The sequence below is a fragment of the Vigna unguiculata genome, chromosome 8 (genome assembly GCF_004118075.2).
Source record: "Vigna unguiculata cultivar IT97K-499-35 chromosome 8, ASM411807v1, whole genome shotgun sequence".
Classification (NCBI taxonomy): domain Eukaryota; kingdom Viridiplantae; phylum Streptophyta; class Magnoliopsida; order Fabales; family Fabaceae; genus Vigna; species Vigna unguiculata.
Genome location: NC_040286.1, coordinates 4,695,060 through 4,722,090, shown reverse-complemented (window position 1 = coordinate 4,722,090; position 27,031 = coordinate 4,695,060). Strand labels below are relative to the sequence as shown.

Here is a 27,031-nt window from a genome sequence, read left to right as displayed (position 1 = left end):
ATTATAAAAATAAAAATAATTATTAAAATCATACGCAATTTTTTACTAGAAGTCTAATATATTTATTTTATTTATTTAAAACTAAAATAAAAGTGAACTAATTATTTTTAAATATAAATTTAAGATATTAAATTTGGGTTAAAGTTATAAGCTTCTGAAGCATTTAATTTTGTTTCCTCTTTATAATAATTGATGAAATGATTAATTTTATGAAGACAACATAAAGATAACCAAAGACAACATGTTGAGACAGTAAGCGCCAAGAACCACATGGCTTGTTACAGTTTTCCAAAAGAAAGCATAATCATTAAAGAAAATAGAAAAGGTGTAGTTAAAAAATATTAGGTGTTGTACAGTCCAACAACCAATTATCTTTTAAATATTCACACTATTTTACTTCCTTTAACATCACTTCAAACAAGTACGAATTCTAGTCTTACAGATTTATTTTTTTATTGTCATCTTACTACAGTGCTAAGAACCACTAAACATATGTTGTACCTCGCTTCATGCCTTTTCAGTAATGAATCCTAACGGTAATGAATTAACGTCACGGGAAATATGTTTCAATTTTGAGCTGGGGTAGTGTACCAAAAACATCTTTGTTCAGAGAAAAAGGCATAGAGATCACTACAACGACTTTTCTCCTCTCTTTTTTTTTCTCGGGGCATTCAATGAAGGACAAGAACTCGATGTGCGTAGTTTTCTAAAAATAGATAATTACGGTCAACAGTTTTCTTACAACTACACTGTAATACATCTATTAGAAAAAACATGGTGCCAACGTGAGCAATCAGTTTAAATTAAAAAACTATTCAACTTTGGTGCACTATGCCAAATTTGACAGAAAATATGTTAGAATAAATTAAAAAATGCTGACTAAAATAAGTTAAAAAGGGTTCATAACAAAGCCTTTTTATAAACTTCATAAAAAATCTTCTGATGTACGCTATAATTAAACAAGCAATGACATGTCCACTCAAAGAAATTCCAGACAATGGACATTGTCTTCCCTGCCACTGGTCATGGCTCGCTTTACTGATTAGGGTTTTCAGACAGCTGGGATTTCAATATAATTGAAATGGGAGTAAACAACGAAAGAAGCATATATGATCCTTTCACTAGTATTATGGAGCCAACATCAGACTACACACATCCAATGACAATGATAATAATTTCGAACATTGGGAAGTTCATCAGACAAGAACCGTTGATGGCGAAAGTTTGGTCGAAGCAGGTGAATACCACAGTCCAAGGTGCATCTGCCGACTGCATCAACGCCTCTTCGTCCGGAATTGTTTATAAAATAATCTACAGTAGATAGATAAATCACTGCTTGACTTGCGAAAAGATGTAAAACTCAATTAAAAAATGCATATAATCTATAAAATAAAGGTTTACAAGCCTCCCACAGTTAGCATTAAGCGTGCATATATAAAATTTTCATCCTCCTAGTGACCACTTCTATTTAGGGGTAATAACAAGTTGACATTTCCACAGGAGACAGTTAGGAGTCCCCACTTCAGGTAGGAAGGAAGAAAATCTACATGATGTGATGCTTAAGCCCTAAATTCTCCTGCCCAATGGACTAAACTTTTGACTTTTGGATTAGATTTTCCTCTTTGCCCAAGACAACAATTAGTACTTTCATCCGAAAACCTGTAAAATAAACTATGCTAGATTAAAAAAAAAAACCCAAATTGAAACAGATCAAGTTCTACATAAACCGTTTTAGCTGTGGCTCAAAGCTACTCAGACCGTGCTTACTCATGGACACACCTGTTTTAAAAAATAATTACTACAATTTTAAAATGCATTACTAAAAATGGACATGGGTTAAATTTATAATACATGTAAAAATTCAAATTAAATTTCCTTGTACTCGTTTTAAAAAATCTATTTATTTCACACACACAGACTGAACCGTTTTAGCTGTGGCTCAAAGCTACTCAGACCGTGCTTACTCATGGACACACCTGTTTTAAAAAATAATTACTACAATCACACACACACACACATAAAAATAAAAATGGGCCAAAATCATTTCTTTTTGCCCATTTTGGATGGCCAGACCCAACTGGCCCTATTTTTCACTTGCTCATTGGATCAATCCAGACCATACTCATTTTCCTTGCCCTCACATATTGAATAAAAGAATTATTTTATTCAGGACTCAAAAGTCTTGAGATTAATGGACTAGACTTTTAGATTAGCTTATGCTTAAGTGCAAACAGTGAGAAAATTAGATGGCGTACAATTTCACGAAAGAGCGGTAGTAGTAATTCAACTACCCCTCCCCACCAAATATATAAGTGTGGGTTCCACATTTTTATACCAATACAACAAACATTGTTAAATATTTCCAATGAAGCTTAAGCACAAAATTAGAATTTATTTGCCTTACCATTGCTAGTGAGGATAATTGCTTAGAGGTATGGTAGTTTCACATGTAAGGTTCTCTCAAAGCCGTCGGCAGCACTAGTTCAGACTCTAATGGAGAGAAATAGTAGTCAACCATGTCCTCTGATATTTCTTTTAAACTAGGTGGATCCCACTGCAATTTTGGGAATGAAATGCTTCACATAATTTCCCACAAAAGGTATTTAACAGACGCTTAAGACAAAATAGATATACCTTTGGTGCAAAATCTTTATCAACCATTCTTGCTCGAACACCCTGCATAAAGAATGAGTAAAGTAAAATAAAAAAGAAAATAAAATTGTTTACAGAAAAGATACAGAGAAATCATTACCTCAAAGAAATCGGAGGAAACATTCTTAGAAATTCCACGTAGGGACATACGGTACTCACGTACGAGACATTTATCGAGAGTTTCAAATCTACCTTCACGTATCTAGAATAAGTAGAGAAGAAAGTAAATGCAGAAGACAAAGACCTTGAAAGGGAAATAAGCATGCAAGGGAAGTGTAAACTCACAGATCGTAAGATAACTTTTAAACTCAATGGGGAGGCTTCCCTTATTCTCCTAAGAGTAGTCGAGCACCAATTGTCATAAGAGTCGACAGCCTCTTTCTCCTGGCAGAATAACAATCCATTTTGAAAAGGTAAACCAAACTATCAAAAAGCAGTGTAATTAACCACCAGATGATGGAAAACATCAACAAATTCATCACCTCTTTCTTCTAAAGAAATAGGAAATGTTCAGTTAACTGCCTACTTATCTGCCTGTTGTTTTAAATTTAAGGAAACCCCGTTACTCCTTTCTGAAAAAGTTTGAATAAGGTTCCTTCTTCCAAAATCACTATTTTCAGTATATTGAGGTCAGGGAGGGGGTAGAAGATAAAAACAGATACTATGGAGTTGTTCTGTCTCCAATTGGATTGTTGATCAAGATATCATCAATATTGAAATTTCGTTATGTAACAACCCAAAATGCTATACGTTGCCTGTATTTTATGTCGCCTTGGTGTTCCGAGTACCTTCTTCAACTGGAGAGTGGAACGTAGAAAAGAACCAAATTCTTGTTATTTTAGATGAAATTATCGTGATTTAAGGAGACCATAGCTATGGCTACAGACAAGTTATGACACTCAGATGGACTTCCCAAAGAAGTCAATGTTGTAGAAAAAGAGTTTAGTTTATATAGAGTATTGCAAAAAGCTTTTTGAATCTTCCAGAGAGAGATAAGAGAACACGGTGCTAATGCGAGAACAAAATTGACATCCTTAGGCCACAAAGGGACGAGAAGATCTCATACTAGCATTGTGCTCATTAATCTTTCTTTGGAAGATTCAAAAAGCTTTTTGCAATACTCTATGAACTAAACTTTGTGATGATTTTTCACCTAACGATGCTAATAAAATGTGAACTTTAAATATGAAAATGGCGAATGTGTCATTATATGTTTGTATGTGGATGACATGCTAATCTTTGCTACATGCATTGATATTGTCTATATAACAATTGTTTCTAAGATCTAAATTTGAAATGAAAGACATGGTTGAAGCCAATGTAATTTAAGGTGCTAGAATCATAAGGAAGGGAATAGTATATTACTATCCCAAAAACAATACACTAAGAAACTCTAATTAAAGAAAAATAGGGAAGAATCTATTTCTCAACCTCAATATGCCCAAATAATTAGGAGCTTACTGCAGTTAATGATCTTTTCTAGACCAGACATTGCTTATGCAGTAGGTACACTCAATGTCCTAATCAGGAACATTGGGATGCACTTGCAAGACTTGTGAGATATCTAAGAGGTTCAATGGATTATACCATTGAACATAGTAGATTTCGCGCTGTACTAGAAGGGTACAATGATGCTAACCGGATCTCTGATTAAGATGAGACAAAATCCATTAGTGGTTATGCATTCACACATAGGGTGGTGTGATTACATGGAAATCAGTCAGGCAAACAATTATTGCAACAGCGGAAGCTCTATCAAGAAAGCCCGACGACGACTCTAACAACAACTCTGACGCGGGTCAAGCGAAGGTCCAGCATGGTCCGGCGAAGGTCAAGTGACAGATCCAACAAAGGTCCGATGAAGGTCCACTGAAGGTTCAACAGCAACTCCTATGGATAGTCAGGTGCAAGAACGGACAAAACCACAAGTTGGATGCACTTCAGGCAATCTGAATATTTAATGGAAATGGGTGCACTTCAAGCAACCCTAAAAGGAACAGTAACTAAGACACTGAGGAAGAAATGCGAAAACAGGGTTCCCAAGATCAGGAGCTTTGATACCAACTAGAAAAAGAAAGAAGATTGTTATTCAATTGATTCATTTGAAACAGCACATCAGTCTCTATATATAGAGAACTCTAACCCTAAAATAATAATTACAAAGAGATCTCTACAATCTTCTAACCGCTTCTATTACTTTCTAGTAATAAATTTAATATTCTACAACTTCTCGTAATACATTTAATATCCTACTTACAATATTTTTTATGGTAATTAATCATAAACTGTATAAGATAGATTTAATCTGTATAGTGCCCGGCCTAAAATACAAGTTTGATAAAGGAAATTTTGTCAGAAAACAGAAAAGCAAAAAACAGATACTTGAGAATGAAAAGAAAAAAAGCTTTAGAGACTAATTTTTCCCCAGATCATTCATGTGTGTGTGTGTGTGTATATATATTCACCAAAAGATGTTAACTTTTTTTAGTTTCAACTCTCTCTGGACTAACCAAACATAATATAGAGATTTAATACGATTCTTACCAGAGCTTCAATAATTTCCTCCACAGTGTCGTGACTAAAACATCTGTCAATAGTATCAATCCTATGTCAAGAAAGAAAGAAACACTCAGAAATTGAAAATTAGTTCAAATTAAAATGTTTAAGAATTCTATTTCAATAGCACCTGTACAATTGTTAGATTCATTTCTATTTTTTAGATTCATATATCATTAATTTCCGTATATAAATATAAATGTAGTAACATTTTAGTATCAAAATATGATAACACCTCGCTGTTGAACTTGTTTTATTCATGATAATCTTTCTCCAAGTCAAGATAAGACGTCTGCCCCTGTTATCATGCATGTATTTATGGGATTCTGTCATATTAAAAACGGGTATTGATGTTACTGTCCTCACACATTGGTTCTGTTTCATAGCATATGGTTCCGTGATTCCTTATCTCTTCTCAACTTCGTTAAGCATACTTATTATTTCTGAGTACTAAATTTCTATATTACGAATAAAAGGAACACATGCAGATTATACTCTCCTATTTTTCAATTTTCAACACCTCCATCACTCACTTGACTGACAAATATTCACAAATCTTCAGACGATAAGTAATAAAATAAAAGACTACAATGGACTGGAGCAAATTAGAAACTGAAAACAAACAATACTCAAGAAAGAGATGGAAAGGAATGATGATTAAAGGGGGACAGTTGGAATACCAAGTATTTCGGAAAATTAGCAATTAATGGTAATTATTATGTTAATAATAAACCAATTTTAAGGTAACCAAAACAAAATTTCTAAATTAATACCTTAAATTACCAATAGGAAAAAACTCTTAACGGTATAAAATATTCTTTACTGGCCTTAAGTGTTTGGGGGCCTTAGGTAATTGCCCCAATTGCCAACACCCTACATAGCCCTAATTCAAGGTGGAAGGCGAAGAGTGACAAGTACACAGCAGTTCAGCACAAGCATAAATTAATCCACACAAAAACTAATAAAAAATAATAACCATACAGACAGTCATTCAATTTCCTAATAAAACAGACCCTTATTTATTTTCAGTATACAGCAATAAATAGTGAAGCATCTATTACTAGCACATCTGGAAGTAGAAATTTAATAATTGAAAATATTATATTTTCCCAAATAAAACACTTCATCAAAGCGCCCTTATGCTGTTAAAACACACTTCAACAAAGCGCCCTTACGCTGTTGAGGTATGTTTCTCTACTGACAGCTTCAAAAAACGACTACTTCATGTCACCAGCTGAATAATAAAAAATAAGCAAATATAAATCCGAGAGGATTTCATCATATACATATTTCAAGAAGAAATATCATCACTAACGAGTGTTTATTCACTCTTGCATTTTTTTCAGAATACTAATTTTTTCAGTTCGATCACAGTAACAAACTATTAATAAAATCTAAAGATTCTGGTAATGAATGCAAAAACGGGTGTTTCCTAAAGGCTTTTAGTCTCCGTAATAAAATCATTCATTCAACCAAAAAAACATCTTTTAAAATTCTTCCAATTACTTAAAAACCAGCTTTAAATGACTTATATGTTTACCATATATATATAATGCTTTTGCTTTGATAATAAATTCTACCTATATCTCTTTTAAAGGCATTGGTTAACATTTTATCTAGGATTTATGATGGTTGACTTTAGCAATTATTTGAACAGAAGTTTATGGATCGATAGGAGCAAAACTGAGATATATTCATGACCCCCTCCCAAAAAAATATATACCTCATAAACCCTCAAACGAAATAAGGACAAGCTTGTGCAACACTACCTGTGAAGGACACTGCTCTTATCTGGATAAACAATATCACCATACTGTGCAAGGGATGCCTCAACAACAGAAGGTTCATCTGTGATTAGTTTACCGAGGTGTTCTTCAAGCAAAGCAAGCCTCTGTCAGGAGAAGACAAATAATATAAGCAAAGCAAAAGTAGGTCAAAAGATAGAACAAAGAGACACATGAACAGAGAAAAACATACTGCATTTAATGAATAATGAGTAGCAAGGCCGCAGGCAATCATTTCAACACCATTAAGCTTATCTCCTGTAAGGGCCAAGTATTCCCCTGTGCAACATAGTATAAAATAAATAAATTTCTTGGAACCATTTTCTGCAAAGACTATTAGAGCAAGTTTAAAACAATAGTTAAATCAAGAATATTCCAATGCTCTTGAAAGAAAATGGTTGTATAAATATTCAGTAGGAAATGTCTTTAGTAAAGCCAATTCGAGCTATGCAGGGGGGGTTGGGTTGCAGAAACTAATGGAATCTTGAATTCTAGAAAAGATAAGATTTTCATATACAAAATATTTGCAACGAAAAAAACCATTTAGCTTTGAAAAGAAAAAATAGTGTGATCAATAGTCTATAATATTAAAAATAATAAAAGTAACAAAGAATATGAAAACAATAATAATTTTTTCATAATAACATCCGTTTAAACATTCTGTGACAAATTTGCACAGATGATACTACGTAAGTACCACATCAAATATCGTTCCTTACGAAAAAAGTTGGTGTATCTAGTTAAATAAAATAAGAAAAATATATTTTTTCCTGAAATTTGAACTCTCAAAATACTTTAGTATTGGAAATATAAAAATTCCAAAGCAAAAAAAAAATCAACTTATATCACTGATTCTATATCCTGTTGATACTAATCAGGGAAGTTTTCGGCAATAAAGCAATCATTTTGTCCAATTTCTGGACCAGATCTAAACCTAAGGAAATAGAATGCAGATACCTTTCAAAAGTTTAAGAACCATTTTCAAGAAAGGAATTGGGTTCTTTTAGACAAAATGAAAATTACCTTCCACAGAAAATATTTTCTATAAACATTTCTCTTCAACTTTGTGTAGTTAACTTATTGAGGATTAGTTAATGATTTCTGTTCCAGTTTTTTTAAATGACACATTAATGCATTTTAAAAAAACTATATATATCAGTAAAATGCGCATCAAAACTGTTACACAGGAGTCCAGCTCTAAAATAGCATGCAAAATGTACATTACCCAAGTAGCCAGGTAGCCGAGACAAAATATAAGAAGCTCCTGCATCTGGATGGAAACCTATTTGAGCCTCTGGGTGAGAAAAAAACTGACAAGATTAAGCAGAAAAAGGTTTAGCTGCCTGCACTTGTTTCAAATATAAAACAATTCATTGAGTGATGAGCTAATGAAGAAATCACATACAGTTTTATCTGTTACAACACGAAACATCCCTGGTAGAGAAATTCCAGATCCACATCCCATTGTTATTCCATCCAAAATTGCCACCTACATAAATGCCAACAAAATCAACATTAAGGTATCAAACAAGCTTTTCACAATAAGAAACACACTCAAAATTCATCGTATAGAAAAGACATATATTGTAACTCGTTATGTTGTGATACTATCCATAACCTTACAGTATATGATAATATTAACATACACAATCAATGGATGAGAAAACGTACTAGCCTAATTATCTTGCTAGTTGCTTTAAATTCTACACAAATGGGTGTGTTTAATACTTCATCTTATTTTCAATTTAAAGAAGGATTTGGTTCAACCATGAAGAAAATTTCAACTCGACTCATACTAAATCTTCTCTTTTTCATAGCCTCTTATTTCCAGTAATAGATTACATTTGTGCCATTGCTATAGAAATTCACTCATGCTGATGCAGGAACCATAAATTTATTTGTGGTAAATTTATTGATGGCTAAATGGAATTTAAATTTATTTGAATAAATTTTAAATTTATTTGCTTTAAAATTGAATATTGGTTAAATTTATTTGTTAGTCTCTACATCTACACTATTTGGAAATTTTCAATAGGTTACACCTCTAAAGTTTTGTAATGGGGATAAAGAAGCCTAGTTCAGTAAGCTTCACAAATTAATCAAGGGAGAGAACGAGAGGGGAATGGCAAGGAAAAAGTTGTAGATTGCGTGATGTGAGAGAGCTGACAACAGAAAATGTCAGACCCTGGTTTCATCACTTTGAGGTAGGAAACATGTAAAGAGAGGATGTAAGAGATGAGATCTAAAAGTGAGTTCTAGTCATGCAAGAGACCAGAAGATCAATGTCAATTGGCTTTTAAATTGCAATGGAGGCAGACTCGCCAACTCAGCTTTGAGTTAGTTTGAGCATTCCCACCAGGTTTATCCAAGTTCACCAAGAGACAATTTCACCACTGCTTCAGCTCAATTAGCAGCAGTCAACTTGAAAACTCATAACCTGGAGAAGTTTACAAGTTGACACTGTAGCTTAAAACCATGCCTAGCATTATCAATATTGGTCCACCGGAGAGTGAAGAACATAAGCAAAGATGAATTATGTTTGGTATATATCAATTCCTCAAACCAAATTACTCAATATCTCAAACAGAACACTTTTAGCAATTATTCAAAACTTACATGTGGTTTAAGATAAGTCCCTTGAAGATATACAAATGAATATAATGTTTTGAAAAACTGTTCAGCTTCGTCGGCATTTCCTGCTCATTACAAAATTAAAAATGTCATCACTCACGCAAATGTAAAATGCACCTTTGATGAATAAGCAACTGAAAATTAAAAGTGACCAACGCTAATTACAGATCATGATACTAACATGACATTACTGTCTTAATCTGCGCAACCCATCTGACCACAATTCATTACTATAAGAGTATCTCAGCAATATTTTCTTTTTTACTAAAAATTTGGGTCAATCAACCAAAGCACATGAACCTCTTATCACCACCTTGCAATAGGACTCAGTCTGAATGTGATTCAGGAGTCCTATGTTGAAATAATACTTTTGTTTTTTAGTAAACAAATATTATTAAAATGAAAACAAAAAAAATTAAAACACGAGGACAAGATACACCCAGCCAGCAAAGACGAAAATGAAAAGACTTGAGATACAGAGGTCATTAGCATAGAAAAGTGATCTGGTCCCTTGGCGTCATCTACCTAACCATATATCAAAAGTAGATTTTATAAAGCTACTAAAACAACTTCTTTTATATAGAAATTGGAAGATGACATGTATAACAAACAGTAATCAGATCAAATACTCAAAAAAAGTGAAAACTTATTTAAATGAACTTGATGTATTCAGTTGAAAGATTGAATGAAATAGAGAAAACAGTTTATGCAGCGGCAGTGCAACATTATCATAACAAATTGTGATGCTTGATAATTTTGTTGACTTTAATAATCACTACCTCAAAATTCATACCTACCATCACTTCTGATTGATTACCAGAGTAAAAGTTTTCACATTGAGAGTGCTTAGAAATTAAACTAATGAAACTAAAAAGACAATATACTTGCTACTTAATTAATAAAATATTAATATACCACTGACCTTCATTGAGTGTGTGATACAACCTAAGAACATCTGCACCAGAACAGAAAGCTCTGCCACTACCCTTCAAAGCATTCAATATAGAAACTCAAAGAATGACCAATATCCATAAACATAGTAAAAGGAAAAGAATGATGAATTACAATATCATTATGTCGTTTAGTTCATTGGTAACTTAGTGCCGTGAAAACAACAGTGATACCTTCATCAAAACAAATCCAATGTCAGAGTTCTCTTCCCACGAATCATACAACCTCTTCAATCGACCAACCTGCGAAATGCAAACGACTCAGCCTTTACCTGAGACAAACGTACTCAAAACACGGAAAGAAAAAGGAAAAAACGACGCCGTACCATGGACGCATTGAGCGAGTTCAGCGAAGAAGGCCTGTTGAGAATAGCTGCTCGTGATTTTGCTCTTCCTTCGACTAGAATCTGGAGTCAAACAACGACGTCGCAAATTGAAAGGCAAAAAAGCAAAGAGAAAAACACAGAGAAAGCGCACACGAGAAATGTGAGTAATGTGACCTGCTCCTGAGAATCGTCATCGTCGTGCTCTGCGTAATTTGGTTGAGCAGAGAAAGCTCGACGATAAGAATAGAGAGTGCGAAGTGAGGTCCTTGTTTGCGGTAGCAGAGCTTTGAATGTCTGCATCTTCGATTCGCTTTCTTGTTCCTAGTTTTTGCGTGCGGACAAGGTGTTTGATGTATGAACGTCTAGTGTTATTCGGATACGAAGCTCGTGTTCTGAAGTGGAAAGAACGTTTTTCCCTCGGCAACCCACAGAGATCCAGAGGGTTTTAGAGGCCCATATTCATAACCCGAATTGTACATAGGGTTTATTCGGGGTGCAAAAAGAAGTCCCCTTGCATGGGTCACTATGCTTTTTTTATGTGCCCAGAAATAAATAGCGACTCCCTCAACTTTTTTTTTTAAAGTATAACAATGGATAAGAAATAACATAACAATATTATTGAATAATAAAAATAAGGTTAAAATCTTTATTTGGTTTTAATTTATTTTAATTATTCAATTTGATCTCTTTAATTTTTTTTAATTAAATCTCGATTTTTGTTAAATCAATTCAATTAAGGTAGATTGAAGTTTATGATATTTTTTTACATGTCATATGTCAATTTGTAATATTTTTAAGTTTTTTTAGTTATTTTCTTTTTTTTTGTTGATGTATCAATTTGCTGTCATGTCACGTGATAAATTTTGACTTCACATGACAATTCCTAGTATTTTCAAGTTTTTTGTTGTATCAAATCATTGTCGTGCCATATGACAGTTTTGGTATCATGTGACAGTGTCATGATTTAGTGTCAACACCACATGACAGTGTTTTATATTCAATTTCGTCCTTATATATGAAATTTTGACACAATTAAGTTCCAGATGTTTTTAATGAAAATATGTTGTCCCTCTCCAAGATGGAAACTAATTTGGTACCATTTTGAAGAGGAACAAGGTTGTTTCATTTTAGAAAAATATTAAGACTTTATTAATTCAATCTTTTAAATATAAAGACTAAATTGAATACAAGACATTATCACTCACATGTAATGTTGACACTGTCTGTCACATGACACAACAATGACCTGACATCTTTGGCTTATGACCAGTAGTCTGGTAAAGATTCCAAACTCAATCTTGTCAACTAAACACGAGGGTTGTACTCGTTGCAGGTAGGGGTTGGCTCACCACGGGTTGAGCTAAAAATAGACAAGCACAACCGTTTGACTCACCTTTTTTTAAGTCATAAATTTTGCAACCTAGACCAATCCACCACGGGTTAGTGAGTTGGCTCACTGATAAATTTGTTCTTTTGCAATTTAATTTTTATATTTATTGCATTACAGTGAGAGTGGATTTACTTCATTTATTTCTTATAACAATGGAATTAAAGTGTTCACTTAATTCTCAAGATATTATTATAAAGGCAAAAGTTAAAGATTAAAGTATCAACATACATTACATAAATATTATTCAGATATATATTAAATATTTTAACTATTCAAATATCATTGATCAACATACTAATATTTAAAAATATCAAATTGTGAACATATATTTTTAGAAGTAGTAAATAATTATAATAAAAAAATAAAAATTGTAAAAAAACATATTGCGTTGTTGTTGGTAGGTTACGAGTAAACCCACCTTCAACCGACTCGAACCCATTTAACCTATGAGTTAAGTGAGTTGGGTTTAGTTCAACCTGCTTTTGAAAAAACTGAAATTTTCTCAACCCAACCCGACTCGAACGTATGGTGAGTCAGATTGGCTCACGGGTTGGAACCCATTTTGACATTTATAGTTGTTGGACTTAACCTAACACCTTACGGCACAAGCTGACGACATTAGTGCACCACTTGTGTTTCTGTTGTCGTAAGCACCCCTCTCTTTGAAGAGGATTCGCGACATGTCAAGCCCAGGTAAGGTTCTTCACTTTGCATCGAATTAAACCACATGCTCCAATGCTTATGTGGACAACTGCTAATTCCTTTGACTTTCATTATTGCGAATGTACTCCCAAGGTGGGATGCTTAACACGTTATCTATAGCATTGCATGGGTCGATATGCATAGCACTTAGTATCCATTGTTTACAACTAAGACTACTAGGATATCTAATCTCATTCGTTCCCTAACTTTCGTCTCTTAGTGTCAGTATCGACCCAGTAGAGTGCTTTGGCCATTGGTGTTCTTTTCATCTACGTATTTAATTATTCCACCAAAAATTCTCTCTGCCTCTACCGTACTCCAACTTGGAGTTTCATAGCTTGTCCAAGGTTGAGACCTAAAATTTGACGACGAATTTAAAAAGTCACCTACAAATGCTTTATGCCCAAGCATTTTGAATAATGCTTGCAATATCATTTCAATACTCAACATCTTATTAAACCAAGACTCTAGAACTTTTGAGTGTCCCTGTCAAATGATTTGTTCTCTTCAATCGAAATAGGTGAGTCAATTCATTTCCTTAGTACCATACTTAAAAAAAATCTTAATTGATAGAGTTCCATAATCAATTCTCTTGATCTATTATCTTGAAATTAACTAAAAGACAAAAAAGTTATTAATGAGTTTCAAACTATTTTTACTAATAAACAAATAATTTAAAAGAATTTCATATTTAGATTTATTTTTTCAGGAAAAAAATCTTAAATGAAAAGAATTAAAAAATAAATAAAATGAAATTGAAAATAGTATAAACTCACAGGTGACATGTAAAAAACAACATTTATACCAAAAATAATTACCTAATAACATTTTTTAACAATATTAAAACTTCATTGAAAAAAAAAGTAAAAAGTAAAAATACCGAATTGAATAATTGAAATCAAAATCATAACCAAATAAGAATTTTAACAAAAAAATATTAATATATCTACTAAAAAACCTAAAACATAGATCACCATTTTAATGAAGCCTATATTCTTAATATTTTTGTATAAATAAGTTTCAAACTTAAAAAGGTGAATATTTAATTTCTCTAAAAAAATGCTGAACTACTGATAAAAGCTACATACAATAAATAATATGATATTTATGCTATTATTTTTAAAAAATAGTATTTCTATGTTAATTTCAGTAAATTTATTAGTTAAAATGTTTTCATTTTTATTCAATTAAAATATTTTTATTATTGAATAAAATATGTAATACATCAATCTTACAAACAAAACGATATAACTCATTAACTATTATTCTTAAAATTATTAATATTTATAATTTTTTAAGTTATATTACCTATAACATTAATAAAAGGATTGTCTTTTTGCGTATACAGTTTTATTTTCTTTAATTTAAGTTTACTATTTAAATAATTATTTAATTAAAATTACAAGATTAAATATGTTTTTTTTCACCTTTTCGTAAAAATTAAAAGTAAATTTTTTCTTTTATTTTTAAAACTTTGATTCAATTTAATTTTCTAATTTAAAAAACATAAATTTTAAACTTAACAAAATTTAAATTTAGAATTGCATGAATTTTAAATTTAACAAAATTTAAATTAAAGATTCATTAAAAAAATAAAAAAATTAAATTAATCTAAAATTTCGAATACATACTCATTTTAATTTTTACTTTAAGAGATAAAACCAAATTTAACCTAAAATATAAGCATAATTTAAAAAGTAAGACACTTGAACAAATTGAAAATTATCTAAACTAGAAGCACTTACAAATGAAATTAATTAAATATCTATCAAGCATGAACACGACACAAAAAAATTAAGACATAATATATATATATATATATATATATATATATATATATATATATATATATATATATATATTAAAATGTGAGAGGCTGAGAAAAGAAATTCAACTAGAATAAACCCAAATTGAAAAGTGTAGTGGTGCGAGTTAATAAAGTGCAGGTGTACAAACAGTAAAACCAAAAACAAAATGAAAAACAAATTCAGCATAAAATGGTCCAACGAAAAACAAATAAAAACAAGAAAAAGCAAAAGTATCAGGAAGTCCAGTGATGCTCCATTTCCTGCAGCTGCACTCCATCTTGTCAATATTAACCACAAACTGTTCTCCTAGATTTGAAGCATGCCTCACTTCAAACAACTTCTCTATTGACCATCTGCATGTAATACAACAAAAACATAATTACTACATCTGAAATTTGTTAAGCTTGCTGACATAAATATAGTTAAGTTCTTACCTTGGTATCCAGTGTCTTGTTAAGCTTGATTCCTTCTTAAGCCTGTCAAGAATTCTGGGACACACTGAACCTTTAAAAGACTGCACCTTAGATCTGTTTTTGGCCCATCTCTTCATGATATAAACACGAATGTCCTCCAGCATACTTATTATTGGCTTTGTTCGAGTCTTCACTAGCACACTGTTGAATGCCTCGCACATATTATTAACCAAGGTGTCACACTGAGCTCTTACAGTGAATCTAGATCTGGACCAATACCTAGTATCATATAAACAGATCAGTATGTATTAATGATGCAGTAAATATGGTGTAACAATTCATGGTGGCATACCTTGGAGGAATACCAATCAAGTGTTTGAATGCCTCTTCATTGACCTCTTTAATGTCCCTCATTATCTTCTCCCAAGCATGTGGATGTGTTGCTCCTACAGCCTTCCACATGAGACGTTTAAGATTTTCTCCGGAGAATTGCTTTCTGAAATTAGCATACAAATGCCTAACACAAAATCTCTGGTCCACTCCAGGAAGAAGTTCTTGCATAACTGGGAGAAGACCCTGTGTGTATATGTGAAAAATAGTGATGTCAAAATTTGCAAACTGCATGTTGTTAAAATATAAATCAATTCAAATAATAAAGGTAATGTTTAAGGAATAACCTTTTGTTGGTCTGATATAAAAGTGCATGTTGCACAAACTGAATCCCCACCAAGATCATTAATCAGAAGCTCCAAAAACCATCTCCACGAATCCTTATTTTCTACTTCTACAACAGCATATGCAAGAGGAAGAATCTGCTCATTACCATCTCTTCCAATTGCTATTAGTAACTCGCCACCATACCTTCCTTTGAGAAAGCAGCCATCCAATCCAATGAAAGGTCTACAGCACGTGAAACTGTCTTTGCATGCCTTCAAGCATGCATAGAATCTCTTAAATATAACTTCACCTTCTGTGTTCTCAACATTAAGCTTTACAGTAGAACCTGGATTGGTTCTCAGCAGTTCGTGTGCATAATCATATATTCTCCTAAACTGTTCTGAAAAAGACCCATCCACGTGATCTCTAGCAATAGCTCTAGCCCGAAAAGCCATATTTCTAGATATACCTACATTCCATTTCCTACTGACCTTGTCACGAATGTCCATGACCTTCATACTAGGGTTTTCTCTAACTGTCTTTTCCATCTTCTTGCTTAGCCACTTTGCATTCATTAATTTTACGTTGAAATCTCTAGAACACGTATGCTGATCTATTATTTTTCTAAGTTGCCATGACTTCACTGCACCCATATAACCACAATAAGCATACCAATTGCATTCTCCATTTGCTCCCAAACATTTAACTGAAACCCTCTGATTGTCATTTTTTACAAATTTTAAACTTTTTCCATTTGCAGGTGCATAGGTTCTAATTGCTTCAGTGAATTCATGTTTCTCTGTGAAATAAGTTCCTATTTCCCATTTATAGTCGTCCATGTTTTTTGGCATTGTAAATGTAGGAAATGACCCATAACCTTCAAAATCATCTTTCACCTCATCAATGTCTGAACCACTAACCAATTCATCTGATTGCCACTCGAAATCTAACCCTCCACCCTCAGTCCTTACTTCATCAGAATCTGAATCAGTCGACTCTTGTGCTGTGTACCAACCTTCTCCATCAGATGCACTTTCAACAGCACATGGCACATTACCATCCCAATCTGAATCACTATGTCCATCACTGTTAATATTTACATCAACCAAACCTTCCTCATTGAATGATTCAGGCTCACCGAAACAAAAGTCACGAGGTTCCAACTCCTCGTGACACAGCAACACCAGCACCAGGAGCCGCCGCCGCTCCCCCTCCGTCCAGCCAGAGTCGTCGCCGGCGACACCGGAGGCTTGTTCACCGCCGCCAATATGATCTTCCTCAACATTTTTCCTCTTTCTATCTTCCAATACACAGATAAGAAATCACCACGATCCCCACCACCAGCGCCATTGCGCAATCAGGAGACGCCACCTCGACGATGACGTGGTTATCGAGGGAATTTTATTACGACAAGCGTTTTCAGTTAGCTCCGAAATGCGTCCAACACGTGCACGCACTCGCTACATGTTCATGTCCATAGCACGTCAGAAGAGGGAAAACGCAACACCGTGGCGTGTCAGAACTTCATAGTTAGATAATTACTAAAAACTTGATACTAAAATTGCAATCTATTTTCTAACACTCGTCCAATTGAGAAAAAAAGCTTGAAAAGAAACTTTCTCCGTTAACCAAAAGTACATTTTGCTTACGAATTCACAGAAAATTCTAACTTTTCTATATTCTTTTGTTTAGTCTTCAGAATTGTGAAGAAAAACATTTAATTATGCTGCTAGAAGTGTGGAGAAGTTTCTCAAAACATTTTTAAGACAGTGTAAATAAGGATATGATTTCATACAAACAAAAAGGCCCCACAAAACTAGTGACAGATTTCGAAGAATTTAAGACAATACACTAGCCAGAATAATGATACAGGGACTTAAGACACAACTATAACGTCATTACATTTTTTTGCAACTTAGAGAGACCTTTTTCCTGATTCTGTGCATGCATATGAATAAAACAAGAGAATTTAACATCCTAACACTTTACACTTCACAGCAATTTCACTCTCTTTCCCTAAGAGATAGAATGCCTCCTGTGTCTCAACGATGAACCAGATGATTTGGTGTCTCCAGGGACTACAGAAGTTGGACTATTAGAACTCCCTGAAGTCTCTGAACTCCTATTCTCTCCTTGCCCTTTTCCAACAATCCATAACTTATCAAAGATTCTCCTTGATCTTGATGGCAGCAACTGCATGCCACTTCTGCTGTTTTTGCTACTCTTCTTGTTCAGCTTCCCATTCTTCTGAAACTCCTCCTCTCTCATCTTCAACTCACACATCTGGGTGTTCAGGGAATGGCAGCTCTCTCCCCCAGTTTTCACACACTCCTCATCACCATTCACGAGAGTGCTCGATGGACTGTTGCCACGTGTCCGGCCGTTGGAGGCGGTGGCGCCTCTGATCTGCTCGAAATAGAGAACCTGCACAACCACTCTAAGGGGAAGCCGCTCATTCTGTGCAGCATGCATTGATGCATCCACTGACAACTTCTTCACATCCATTAGACCACATATCTTCTTCCTCTCAGCTTTTGTCAAACCTGGGTGCTCCTGGAGATGAAAAACTCAACTCAATATTTCAATGTCATTAATTAGCTTAGCTCAGCTAAAGCTTACCAATTTCAAGATACACTTTGTTAAGCGTCAGCAATTAGAGTAACAGTAGAAAGCAGCTAGTAGTTTAGATATGTAACTAGCTAAGCATTGGTTTAGCATAACTTAATCATACAATTCATCTCTAAGGATAGAAAGGATGCAAAATCTTACCTTCAAGTAGATGTCTATAGATCTGTATAGACCATCATGATTTGGTCTAGCAAAATCTGGAATTGACTGAGACAAATCAACAAAATTAGTAGGACTGAGATTTGGATCATGTGCAACTTCTCCAAGATAGCCATCTACCAACTTGCCAACATTCAATAAAGATCTCTGTCCTAACATAGACTCGTTCACCTTATCTTTCTTCTCCTCGATCTCAGTATCACGGCTTCCCCTTACGTTAGTCATGTATAGGTTCAAAAGATCTTGCACCAGGTCAAGATCAAATTTGGTGATCTGGGGAAGCCTTGCTGGAATCAGTAAATCTTTGACAGAAGCTTCATGCAATTTTAGGCCAATGTTTTTCATCAAGTGTCCCCTTGAAGACTCATCAGCTTCTACTAATATGGCCACTTTCAATAGCTTCAGCAAGAAACTACATGAACAACCCATGCCATTATCACATGGCAATAGACAGACAATTGTTTCTACGAGAGATTTGTTCCTCCGGGCATGAGCATCGGAAACCAATGCATCAACAGAATCAGGCAACCATCTCACAGCATAGACTTTTAGTGCCTCACCAATCACAACTCCATCCATTCTTCCCTTGGATTTGATTGTAATCATAACCCGTTTATATAGATCAATGTCAAGCTCACATATATCTTCAACCCACCAATCCCTGGGAACAGGCTCAATTTTCTCATGTGGTGCTGTCTTGTCCTCAACAATTTTATCAAGTTCTGATAATTTCCGGTTGTAAGTATAAGACCAAGTAATGTTTGCTGGGTCCACAGAAGTTTTAGAGGCTATGGAATCTATGCATCTGCCAACTATCTTTAGGTCTTCAGACCATGGAAGAAGAGATTTAGTAGTTTGGAGAACAATTATAGAATCCTTCCAGCTCCGAAATATACTGGAGGTAAGAAACACCTCAATTTTAAAAACTAAGTTCCCTTTCTCAATAGCCTCAGTCATTTCAAGGTACTCAGCTGCACAACGAGCAGCCACAACATTGTAAGCATTGAGAGTAACAGTCATTCCATAGCAGAACTTTGCACATATTTCAAAGGCCTTGGAACCACCAGGAAAATCATCCAATTGAATTTCATCAGAACACTCTTCATTAGCCATTGTCAGCAACTTTTGTAACCGATTACTCTTGGACAGTAGAGGGAACTAAAATTCAAGAGAAGCCATCATTAGTAAACAAAGGGAGAAGAAGCTAAAAGTAGTGGATAAAAACCTGAAGTTATAAAAGCAAATGAAAAATTGTGCATTAACTAATGTGCAAACTTGTTTGAAATTTGAAAAATCACTTACTTCCTTACTGAATGTACAGTTCTCTCGACATTCTTTCTTATTAAAGAGTTACACATACCTACCCATTCATATGTAGGGACCATACACAAACTCCCTTGAAAATAACACAAGGGAGGTTTGTGTAATTTTCCAAACCATACAGGGTGTCAGTGCTATTATCACTAATAACAGGGGTGGTCACTCTTAATAAAATGATTGAATCAGGTTTTCTTTTTTCTTTTTACAAAAAGGTTTTCTTATTTAAGAGGGCTATAAAACAAATATACTGAGAAAAATGCATACCTTGTGCAGGTGAAACTTCACTTCACCAACAGTTATGATAATATCGGTAGCCAATTCAGATGAGATATACCTGCAAAAAATGGAAATGAATTGCTTTAGCTCAGGTGGTGAAAAACATGACTAGGAGGGCATCACTAAAGTTCAATGGGGCATGCAAGATCATATATCACATCATCACAAATTATGGCAGAAGAAAATCAGTTCAGTCAAAAACTTGCAGCCACGAGTACTAAACAAAGATGAATGATGTTCAGCACAATGTGACAAAAAAGTAGTTGTGTTTTACATCTTGAAAGCAATCAAATCGGTCCAAAACCCAGAAAGGTGTATCACATCCCCTACAGAATATCTTATACATTCATTATGATGCCAGAATTTTAAATATCTGAAATCTCTGATCTTGAGGGATTGGGAAGCATTCAATTTCATTTGTCGAACATACAAGGACAATTCCATTCACACAGCAGAAAAATCAACCACATTAAAGTCCACAGCAAAATAACTACCTGGAGACACATCAAAATTAATATCAACTGTCGAAACGTGTTTCTCACTTTTCAGTTAAATACATACATACATATACCACATGCATGACAGATGACACTTTGTTGTCGCATACGGTTCACAAACAGGCTGAAAATCCACACAGAATCCATCCACAAGTGAAGTTCTCAAACCTTATCTTCCATACACCAGGTGTTAAGAAAAGTATAAGCACAACACTGAAACCACATGCATAATAATAAATATATTAATTAAATAGTTTATGCATTATACTATGATTGAACATGCTGGGAACTCCATAAAACACTTTACCAATATTTGGACCACAAACTAATAAAAAAATTTCACAACTCGAATTCAGGACCACCTCCGATTCAATAACTTTTACTCGCTCTTCTTTATCATGCCACCAATACAGCGTGCTAACATTACTTCAGGGCGGTTATGCAGACAAAAAAATAATGGCTTTCTTTAAAGGAGAGCCATTCGGCAATGAAACTCTAACTACAAGTACACTCGAACGCTTCAATGACCAACAAAATCATCTTGGTTCATATTCAGTGCCAGAAAACAGTAACACACATTAACTTCATTCCTGACGCAAAAAAGTAAAAAAAAAAAAAAAAAACATAACAAAGAACAGAAGAACATAAAAAACACAACGAAACATAAAACCTTAAAATCGAGAAGATCATATACCAGGAAAGAAGCCAAAAAGAAGAAGAACCAACCTGATAGATTTTCCGTCAGCTTGAAGAGCATCAGGCTTCGAACCCAACTTCATGAACTTCATTTTTTCACCTTTCTAACTACTCTCCTTCAAACCCACCGCAAGAAAACACTGTATAGTATATTATAAAACAAAAAAAACACAACTTTTTTTTTCAGTTTGAGACAAAACGACAAGGCAGACCACCGTTTGGTTCGTTTCCTGCCATGCCAACAAACCCACCAAGAAGCCCGCCTGCGTGTGAAGAGTGGTACTACTACGCGATGGTGAGTGAAGGTTGTTGAGGAAGGGGAAGTTAACTAGAGTGAGTGAAGAAGGGAGAAGAAGTTGAAGTGGAAGAATGGAAGAGAAGAAGGTTGTGGAAGCGTGTTAGGGAATGGAATGAATTGAATGCGGTAATTGTTTATTGAATTTTTGTTAATTATGGTGAGAAGAGTGTGCACGGAGAAAAATGGCGTCAGAGATGGGGGGTTGTAATGGAAGAAATAAATGGTCGCCGCCTTTGGTTTAAATGAAAGCGATTCTGTGAAGATCTTGGTTGGGGCGCGAATCTCAAGAGAAGAAGAAGAAGAAGAGAAGGGTTTGTTTTTTTTTTTTTTTGTGTTGGAACGTGAAAGAAGAGAGCGTTTTGCAGAGTGTAAGTGAGGTGCTTGGGAAGGAGGGAAAGTTAGAGAGAGAAGAAGGTTGTGTTGTGTTTGGTTGGTTTGGGTTTGAGGGTAATGTGATATAGTGTTGTTATGTAGGGAGTAGGGGACTATGGTGACAGGGTGGCTCAGAAGTACTTTATGAGGCTTTATGTTTATGTTTATGTCTATGCCCAGAAAGCACGCCATCTTTTTCTTTTTACCCTTTTCTCCCTTCTCTTTTCTTCTATTCCCTGCACTCTCCTTTCTGCTTTTTCATCCTCTTTCCCTTTCCCTCCACACACGTGCCATTCTTCCTTTCTCTCATTTCTCATCTCTCATTTTTTTTCCCTTCACTTTCCCACTCCACTCTCAATGTCTTTTATGTCTAAAAATCCTGTTTGAATCAGATGAATACATATATAATAAAGGTGAAGCTTCTGGTCCCCTTCCTTGGATCTTCTTCTGTATTTAAGTTCCTTCGCGTAAAATTATAGTTAGTACACTCAGGATTAACTTTACTTTTGTTCATACCAAGTAACTCCGCATCTCTTCTGTTGTAAAGATTAAGGTTAGTGTGTGTACTATGTAATAGCAGTGGTTAACGTTGTTGGAGTTTAAGAATATAAGTACTCTTTTAAAAAACAAAAATTGGTAGAATTTTTTCTAAATGAAATAAAATGGATAAAAATAAGATAAATTTATAATATATAAATGTGTATAAATTTTATTAAACAAATCAATTTTATAATATTATATTAGATTTAAAGTTTATTTTTTAAATAATATATAGATTATTCTTGTCGGGAGTAAACGAATTTAAGTCCTAGGTTGAACATTAGGTAAAAATGAACAAGTTGAGCACTTTATAAGAATAAAAATTTATAAACTCATTATTTTAAAGTTTTGAATTGAGAGTGATGTCAATATCTTATGAGTGGATTGAATTCATGTTTCATTGATATTGTATTTCTCATTGATCCTCTTTTGAAAGATTTATTATTGTTATCAAGTTTTACCGACAATGAATTAGGTAAATTTGTGTCCGGTTAAGAGTGGTGAAAATTTTATAAACTTGATATTACAAATAAACTGATTTTATAATATTGTGGTTGATTTAACATTCATTTCTTAAGAAAAAACATGAAGAAACTTAAATGAATTATTGTAAGTGGATTGTGGTAATAAGATTGATGAATTTATTGAGAGAATAAAGAGGGGAAAAGGTGTAGCATAGGATGCAGGAATGGATTTGTTTTGATGTGTTTATGATTATGAGTTTTCTCCCTTACCAACGAAAAAGCGTGGCACTTTTGGCATGGATGCCTTATGTACTTTCCCTTTCGTCATTCATTGAGATGCCACAAAATTCACAATACATTAGATGCCACTGCCACAAATCGTCACGGTTTCGTTTGGTTGTTAAAAGGAGTGTAATAATCCACTCTTCTCGTGCATTTCCGATTGGTTCCTCTGGGTGGTTCCTCTGCCTCAACCTACAACCATGTTTCGGATCTTATGTCACACCTCCACCTTTTCAAATCAACCCTTTTCTTTATTTCAAAATCATGAAATGCAAATTTTTAAAACTTCGTACTTTTCAGCTTACGTTTTCACATTGTTTTTATAAGATATACCTTCACAAGATGTAAATATAAATATTTGATAATAAGTTTTATAAACATTAAGATTGAACCACATTCATAAAAATTATATCAAGAGCAAAATTTGAAATTTATATATCTATTTCACATGTTGCAAAAAACGGAATGAAGATTTTAATTATTGAACATTTTCTAATAACTGATATTTGCTAACATTATCTACACATTGATTTTAATTCGTCTAAATTCCCTAGATTTGTTAATTATCAACGTATAAATGAGACGTCATTGTTTTATAAGTTTTGTTAAAAAAATAAATAAACATGATTTTATTATTTAAATTTTGACGTAAGATTAAAATTTGTTTATATTCTAAATTTTAATACAGGATGACATTGAGTTGTTTATATCGTTCTGTTAAGTTTAACCTTAAATATTAATTTGAACACCGTTTAATAAAATTAAAAAAAATTAACATCATAAGTTTGAAATGATTATACTTATTTATTTTTTAAATTTAGAGAAAAAAATATATTAAAGCTTAAATCAATAACAAATTACAAGTTAAGCTTAAATATATATTTGGTTCATATTTTTGTTTTTTTATTTAACTTAGTCATCATTTTCGTTTTGTGTTCAATTAGGTCCTCATTTTCGTCAAATTTTGGTTAATTTGGTCTTTTTTACTAACAGTATTTAAATATTTAACGTTTTTGAACAGTACATATCACGTGTCAACTCTTATTTTTTTTTAAAAAATTTAAATTATTTATTTCAAAAAAATTATCCACTTGTCAAGTCACCATTGTGCCACGTGTCAATGTCAATGGCACATGTCACACTGGTTGTATTATTTATTTTTGTTCAATTTAGTTCCGATATTCGTTATTTTTGTTCAATTCAGTCCTTACATTCATTATTTTTGTTTAATTTAATCCAAATTTTTATAAAATGAAACAACTTTTTCCCTTTCAATTTGCTATCAAATTTATTTTTTTTATAAATATTATATATATATATATATATATATTTAAAATTGAAATTATTATTAGTTATTTTTGAAATTCAATTATAAATTGAATATAATTCATATATTCAATTGTTAAATTAAATGTGACATTTTTAATTATTTTATTTTATTTAACAATTAAATATAAGAATTTAATTTAATTTATAACTAAATTTAATAACTTATAACTGAATTTCAAAAATAATTAATAAAAATGACAATTTTAGAACAAATATTAGTATAACTTTAATAAAAGATATTAAATTTGCTGTCAATTTGAAAGAAACAAAATTGATTCATTTTAACCAAAATTGGAACGAAAATGAATAAAAATAACGAATATAATGACTAAATTGAACAAAAATAATAACACAACCACAAATTGACACATGGCATTGACATTGACAAGTGACACAATTATAACTTGACACGTGGACAATTTTTTTAAAATTAAAAAATAAAATAAAAAAACATAGGAGCTAACACGTGGCATGTACTATTTGAAAACGTTAACTATTTAAACACTGTTAGTAAAAAAAACCAAATTGACCAAAATTTTACGAAAATGATAACCTAATTGAACGCAAAATGAATATGAGGACCAAATTGAATAAAAGCAACAAAAATAATGACCAAATGTATATTTAAGCCTACAATTTAATATCGAAGTTTACGGATTAAAAACATATTTAACCCTAAAAAAATAATTTAGGACTTTATCACTAAAATGTCTTTCATACTTTAAAGTATTTTTTTATTAATGTCACTACATATATTTTATATAATTCAATAAGTGTTGTTACAATAATATTTTGTCGTTAACTTTTAGTTAAAATTGAAATTAGTCTCTTTTTGACACTTTAATATAATTTAGTCCTTAAACTTTAAAATAACCTGTATTTAATCTTTGTAACCAAATTTTATTGAGTTTATTTGATGTTTCAAGATAATATTTAAGTTTGTTTATATCACTCATATATTTCAACTTAATAATAAATTCTTTCTTACTATATTTCACCGCACTAAAATTATAAGGTTACATAAATATTAATGCGATATGGATTCTAAATATGTTTAAGAATAATTATGTCTTAAATGAGCCAAACTGATAGAAAAATATTTGAAATATTAATATGAGATAAATTATAAAATGCAAGGAAGTTAAATTAAGTACTAACTTTTGAAATCTTAATACTAGAGTGAATTTATGTGTGAGAAATTAAAACTTACCAAATTCAGATAAATAATTTGTTTAAATATTTATTTATTTGAATGTTGCTTCGAATATTTTTCACTAGTCGAAGTTTAGTAAGGCAGAGAAACTAACTCACATTACAGATAAAAGAAAAACGAAATTTAATTCAAAGCGTCTCTTTAAACCAGTCTTATAAGTGACAAGGATTTCTAAAACTAGAAGAAAAAAAAGCATAACTTTTTTTTTAAATTTATAGATTTGAAAATAATTAATCAAGTGTTTTAACCTGGGGATAAAAGTACTTTTGATTATTTTTATCAACTATCATAAAACTTAAATAAACGCGATTAAGCCATTTACAAATAGATTTTGTAAATGGAAAAAAAATGTACAATATTTATCAATAAAAAAAATATATCCTTAATGGTACAATTTTAAGGATAGGAATTATAAAACTAACTTACTTAGTTCATATATTGATTTGTGATTTGATGTGCATGTATATGAAAAGAATGCAAGTAGCAAAAATGGTGATAGAATAAAGTGTTATTATGCTTGTGATGTGGTTTTACTTAGGTTTAGGTATATATCATAATCTCATTGTCTTTTTCTTATTTAATTTATTCGTACATGCATCTCGCTATCTTTACAACTCGTATACACTGCAATTCGAAAAGGGAAGAATGAAGTGATGGAACACATTTATCCAAACAAATTTAGAAAAAACTCATTTTTTTTTTCCATTCACACACACGATACCAATGCCTCTATTAATTCCATCATATTCATCCAGCTAAAAATTATTGTTCACAATCAAATAAAGAAATTTTCACCACTATAGCACCTTTAATAAAATCCCCAAATAACATTAAATGCCATTTAGTTACACAAACAATACATATTATTATATAAAATCTAAATTAGATTGTTGGAAAGTCGAATTCTAAACTAGAATTAGGAGGAGATTGAATAAAAAACCAACCAAGATTTAATTGTTGGGAAATCGAATTATGAACTAGATTTCTATTTTTTTGGTTAAAAAAAGAAGAAGGAAGAGAGTTTTGGATGAAAAAAACTATTTGTAAAAGATAATATAATTTTGATTTTGATTTATTAGAATCATCTT

General features: G+C 32.6%; 3 protein-coding genes across 4 annotated transcripts; all 3 read right to left on the bottom strand.

Moving 5' to 3' along the window:
- Window positions 1–889: 889 nt before the first annotated feature.
- Window positions 890–11,339, bottom strand: LOC114193042 (3-hydroxyisobutyryl-CoA hydrolase-like protein 2, mitochondrial). 2 transcript variants are annotated; one of them, XM_028082735.1, is made up of 15 exons: window positions 11,074–11,339; window positions 10,900–10,980; window positions 10,748–10,816; window positions 10,546–10,609; window positions 9,609–9,688; window positions 8,398–8,481; window positions 8,218–8,302; window positions 7,186–7,271; window positions 6,978–7,099; window positions 5,197–5,257; window positions 2,938–3,036; window positions 2,753–2,854; window positions 2,635–2,676; window positions 2,405–2,554; window positions 890–1,311 (listed from the first exon to the last, which is right to left on the bottom strand). In XM_028082735.1, the coding sequence occupies exons 1-14, from the start codon at window positions 11,197–11,199 to the stop codon at window positions 2,444–2,446; spliced, it is 1,212 nt and encodes a 403-aa protein (XP_027938536.1). In that variant the 5' UTR covers window positions 11,200–11,339; the 3' UTR covers window positions 890–1,311; window positions 2,405–2,443. The 2 variants fall into 2 exon arrangements, with proteins under 2 accessions (XP_027938536.1, XP_027938538.1); XM_028082737.1 differs by lacking the exon at window positions 890–1,311 and adding an exon at window positions 1,334–1,659.
- A 3,584-nt stretch (window positions 11,340–14,923) lies between these two features.
- On the bottom strand, window positions 14,924–17,815 carry LOC114194255. The gene is made up of 6 exons (XM_028084379.1): window positions 17,795–17,815; window positions 17,278–17,329; window positions 15,890–17,169; window positions 15,565–15,788; window positions 15,234–15,491; window positions 14,924–15,152 (listed from the first exon to the last, which is right to left on the bottom strand). The coding sequence occupies exons 1-6, from the start codon at window positions 17,813–17,815 to the stop codon at window positions 14,924–14,926; spliced, it is 2,064 nt and encodes a 687-aa protein (XP_027940180.1).
- On the bottom strand, window positions 17,616–22,265 carry LOC114194715 (BTB/POZ domain-containing protein NPY1). Its single transcript, XM_028085088.1, has 4 exons — window positions 21,476–22,265; window positions 20,241–20,310; window positions 18,639–19,814; window positions 17,616–18,422 (listed from the first exon to the last, which is right to left on the bottom strand). Exons 1-4 carry the CDS (start codon window positions 21,535–21,537, stop codon window positions 17,886–17,888), a joined length of 1,845 nt encoding a protein of 614 aa, XP_027940889.1. The 5' UTR covers window positions 21,538–22,265; the 3' UTR covers window positions 17,616–17,885.
- Window positions 22,266–27,031: the final 4,766 nt, after the last annotated feature.

Coding starts and splice junctions, on each gene's coding strand:
- LOC114193042 (XM_028082735.1), bottom strand. CDS start 11,199: ATGCAGACATTCAAAGCTCTGCTACCGCAAACAAGGACCTCACTTCGC. Junction 10,981..11,073: donor ATGACGATTCTCAGGAGCAG/GTCACATTACTC, acceptor GTTTGACTCCAG/ATTCTAGTCGAAGGAAGAGC. Junction 9,689..10,545: donor GTATCACACACTCAATGAAG/GTCAGTGGTATA, acceptor TGTAATGAGCAG/GAAATGCCGACGAAGCTGAA.
- LOC114194715 (XM_028085088.1), bottom strand. CDS start 21,537: ATGAAGTTCATGAAGTTGGGTTCGAAGCCTGATGCTCTTCAAGCTGAC. Junction 20,311..21,475: donor GCTGACGGAAAATCTATCAG/GTTGGTTCTTCT, acceptor CATTTTTTGCAG/GTATATCTCATCTGAATTGG. Junction 19,815..20,240: donor TGAAGTTTCACCTGCACAAG/GTATGCATTTTT, acceptor CTTGAATTTTAG/TTCCCTCTACTGTCCAAGAG.
- LOC114194255 (XM_028084379.1), bottom strand. CDS start 17,815: ATGCACAGAATCAGGAAAAAG. Junction 17,330..17,794: donor TGCACAGAATCAGGAAAAAG/GTCTCTCTAAGT, acceptor ATGAACATGTAG/CGAGTGCGTGCACGTGTTGG. Junction 15,492..15,564: donor TTGATTGGTATTCCTCCAAG/GTATGCCACCAT, acceptor ATATGATACTAG/GTATTGGTCCAGATCTAGAT.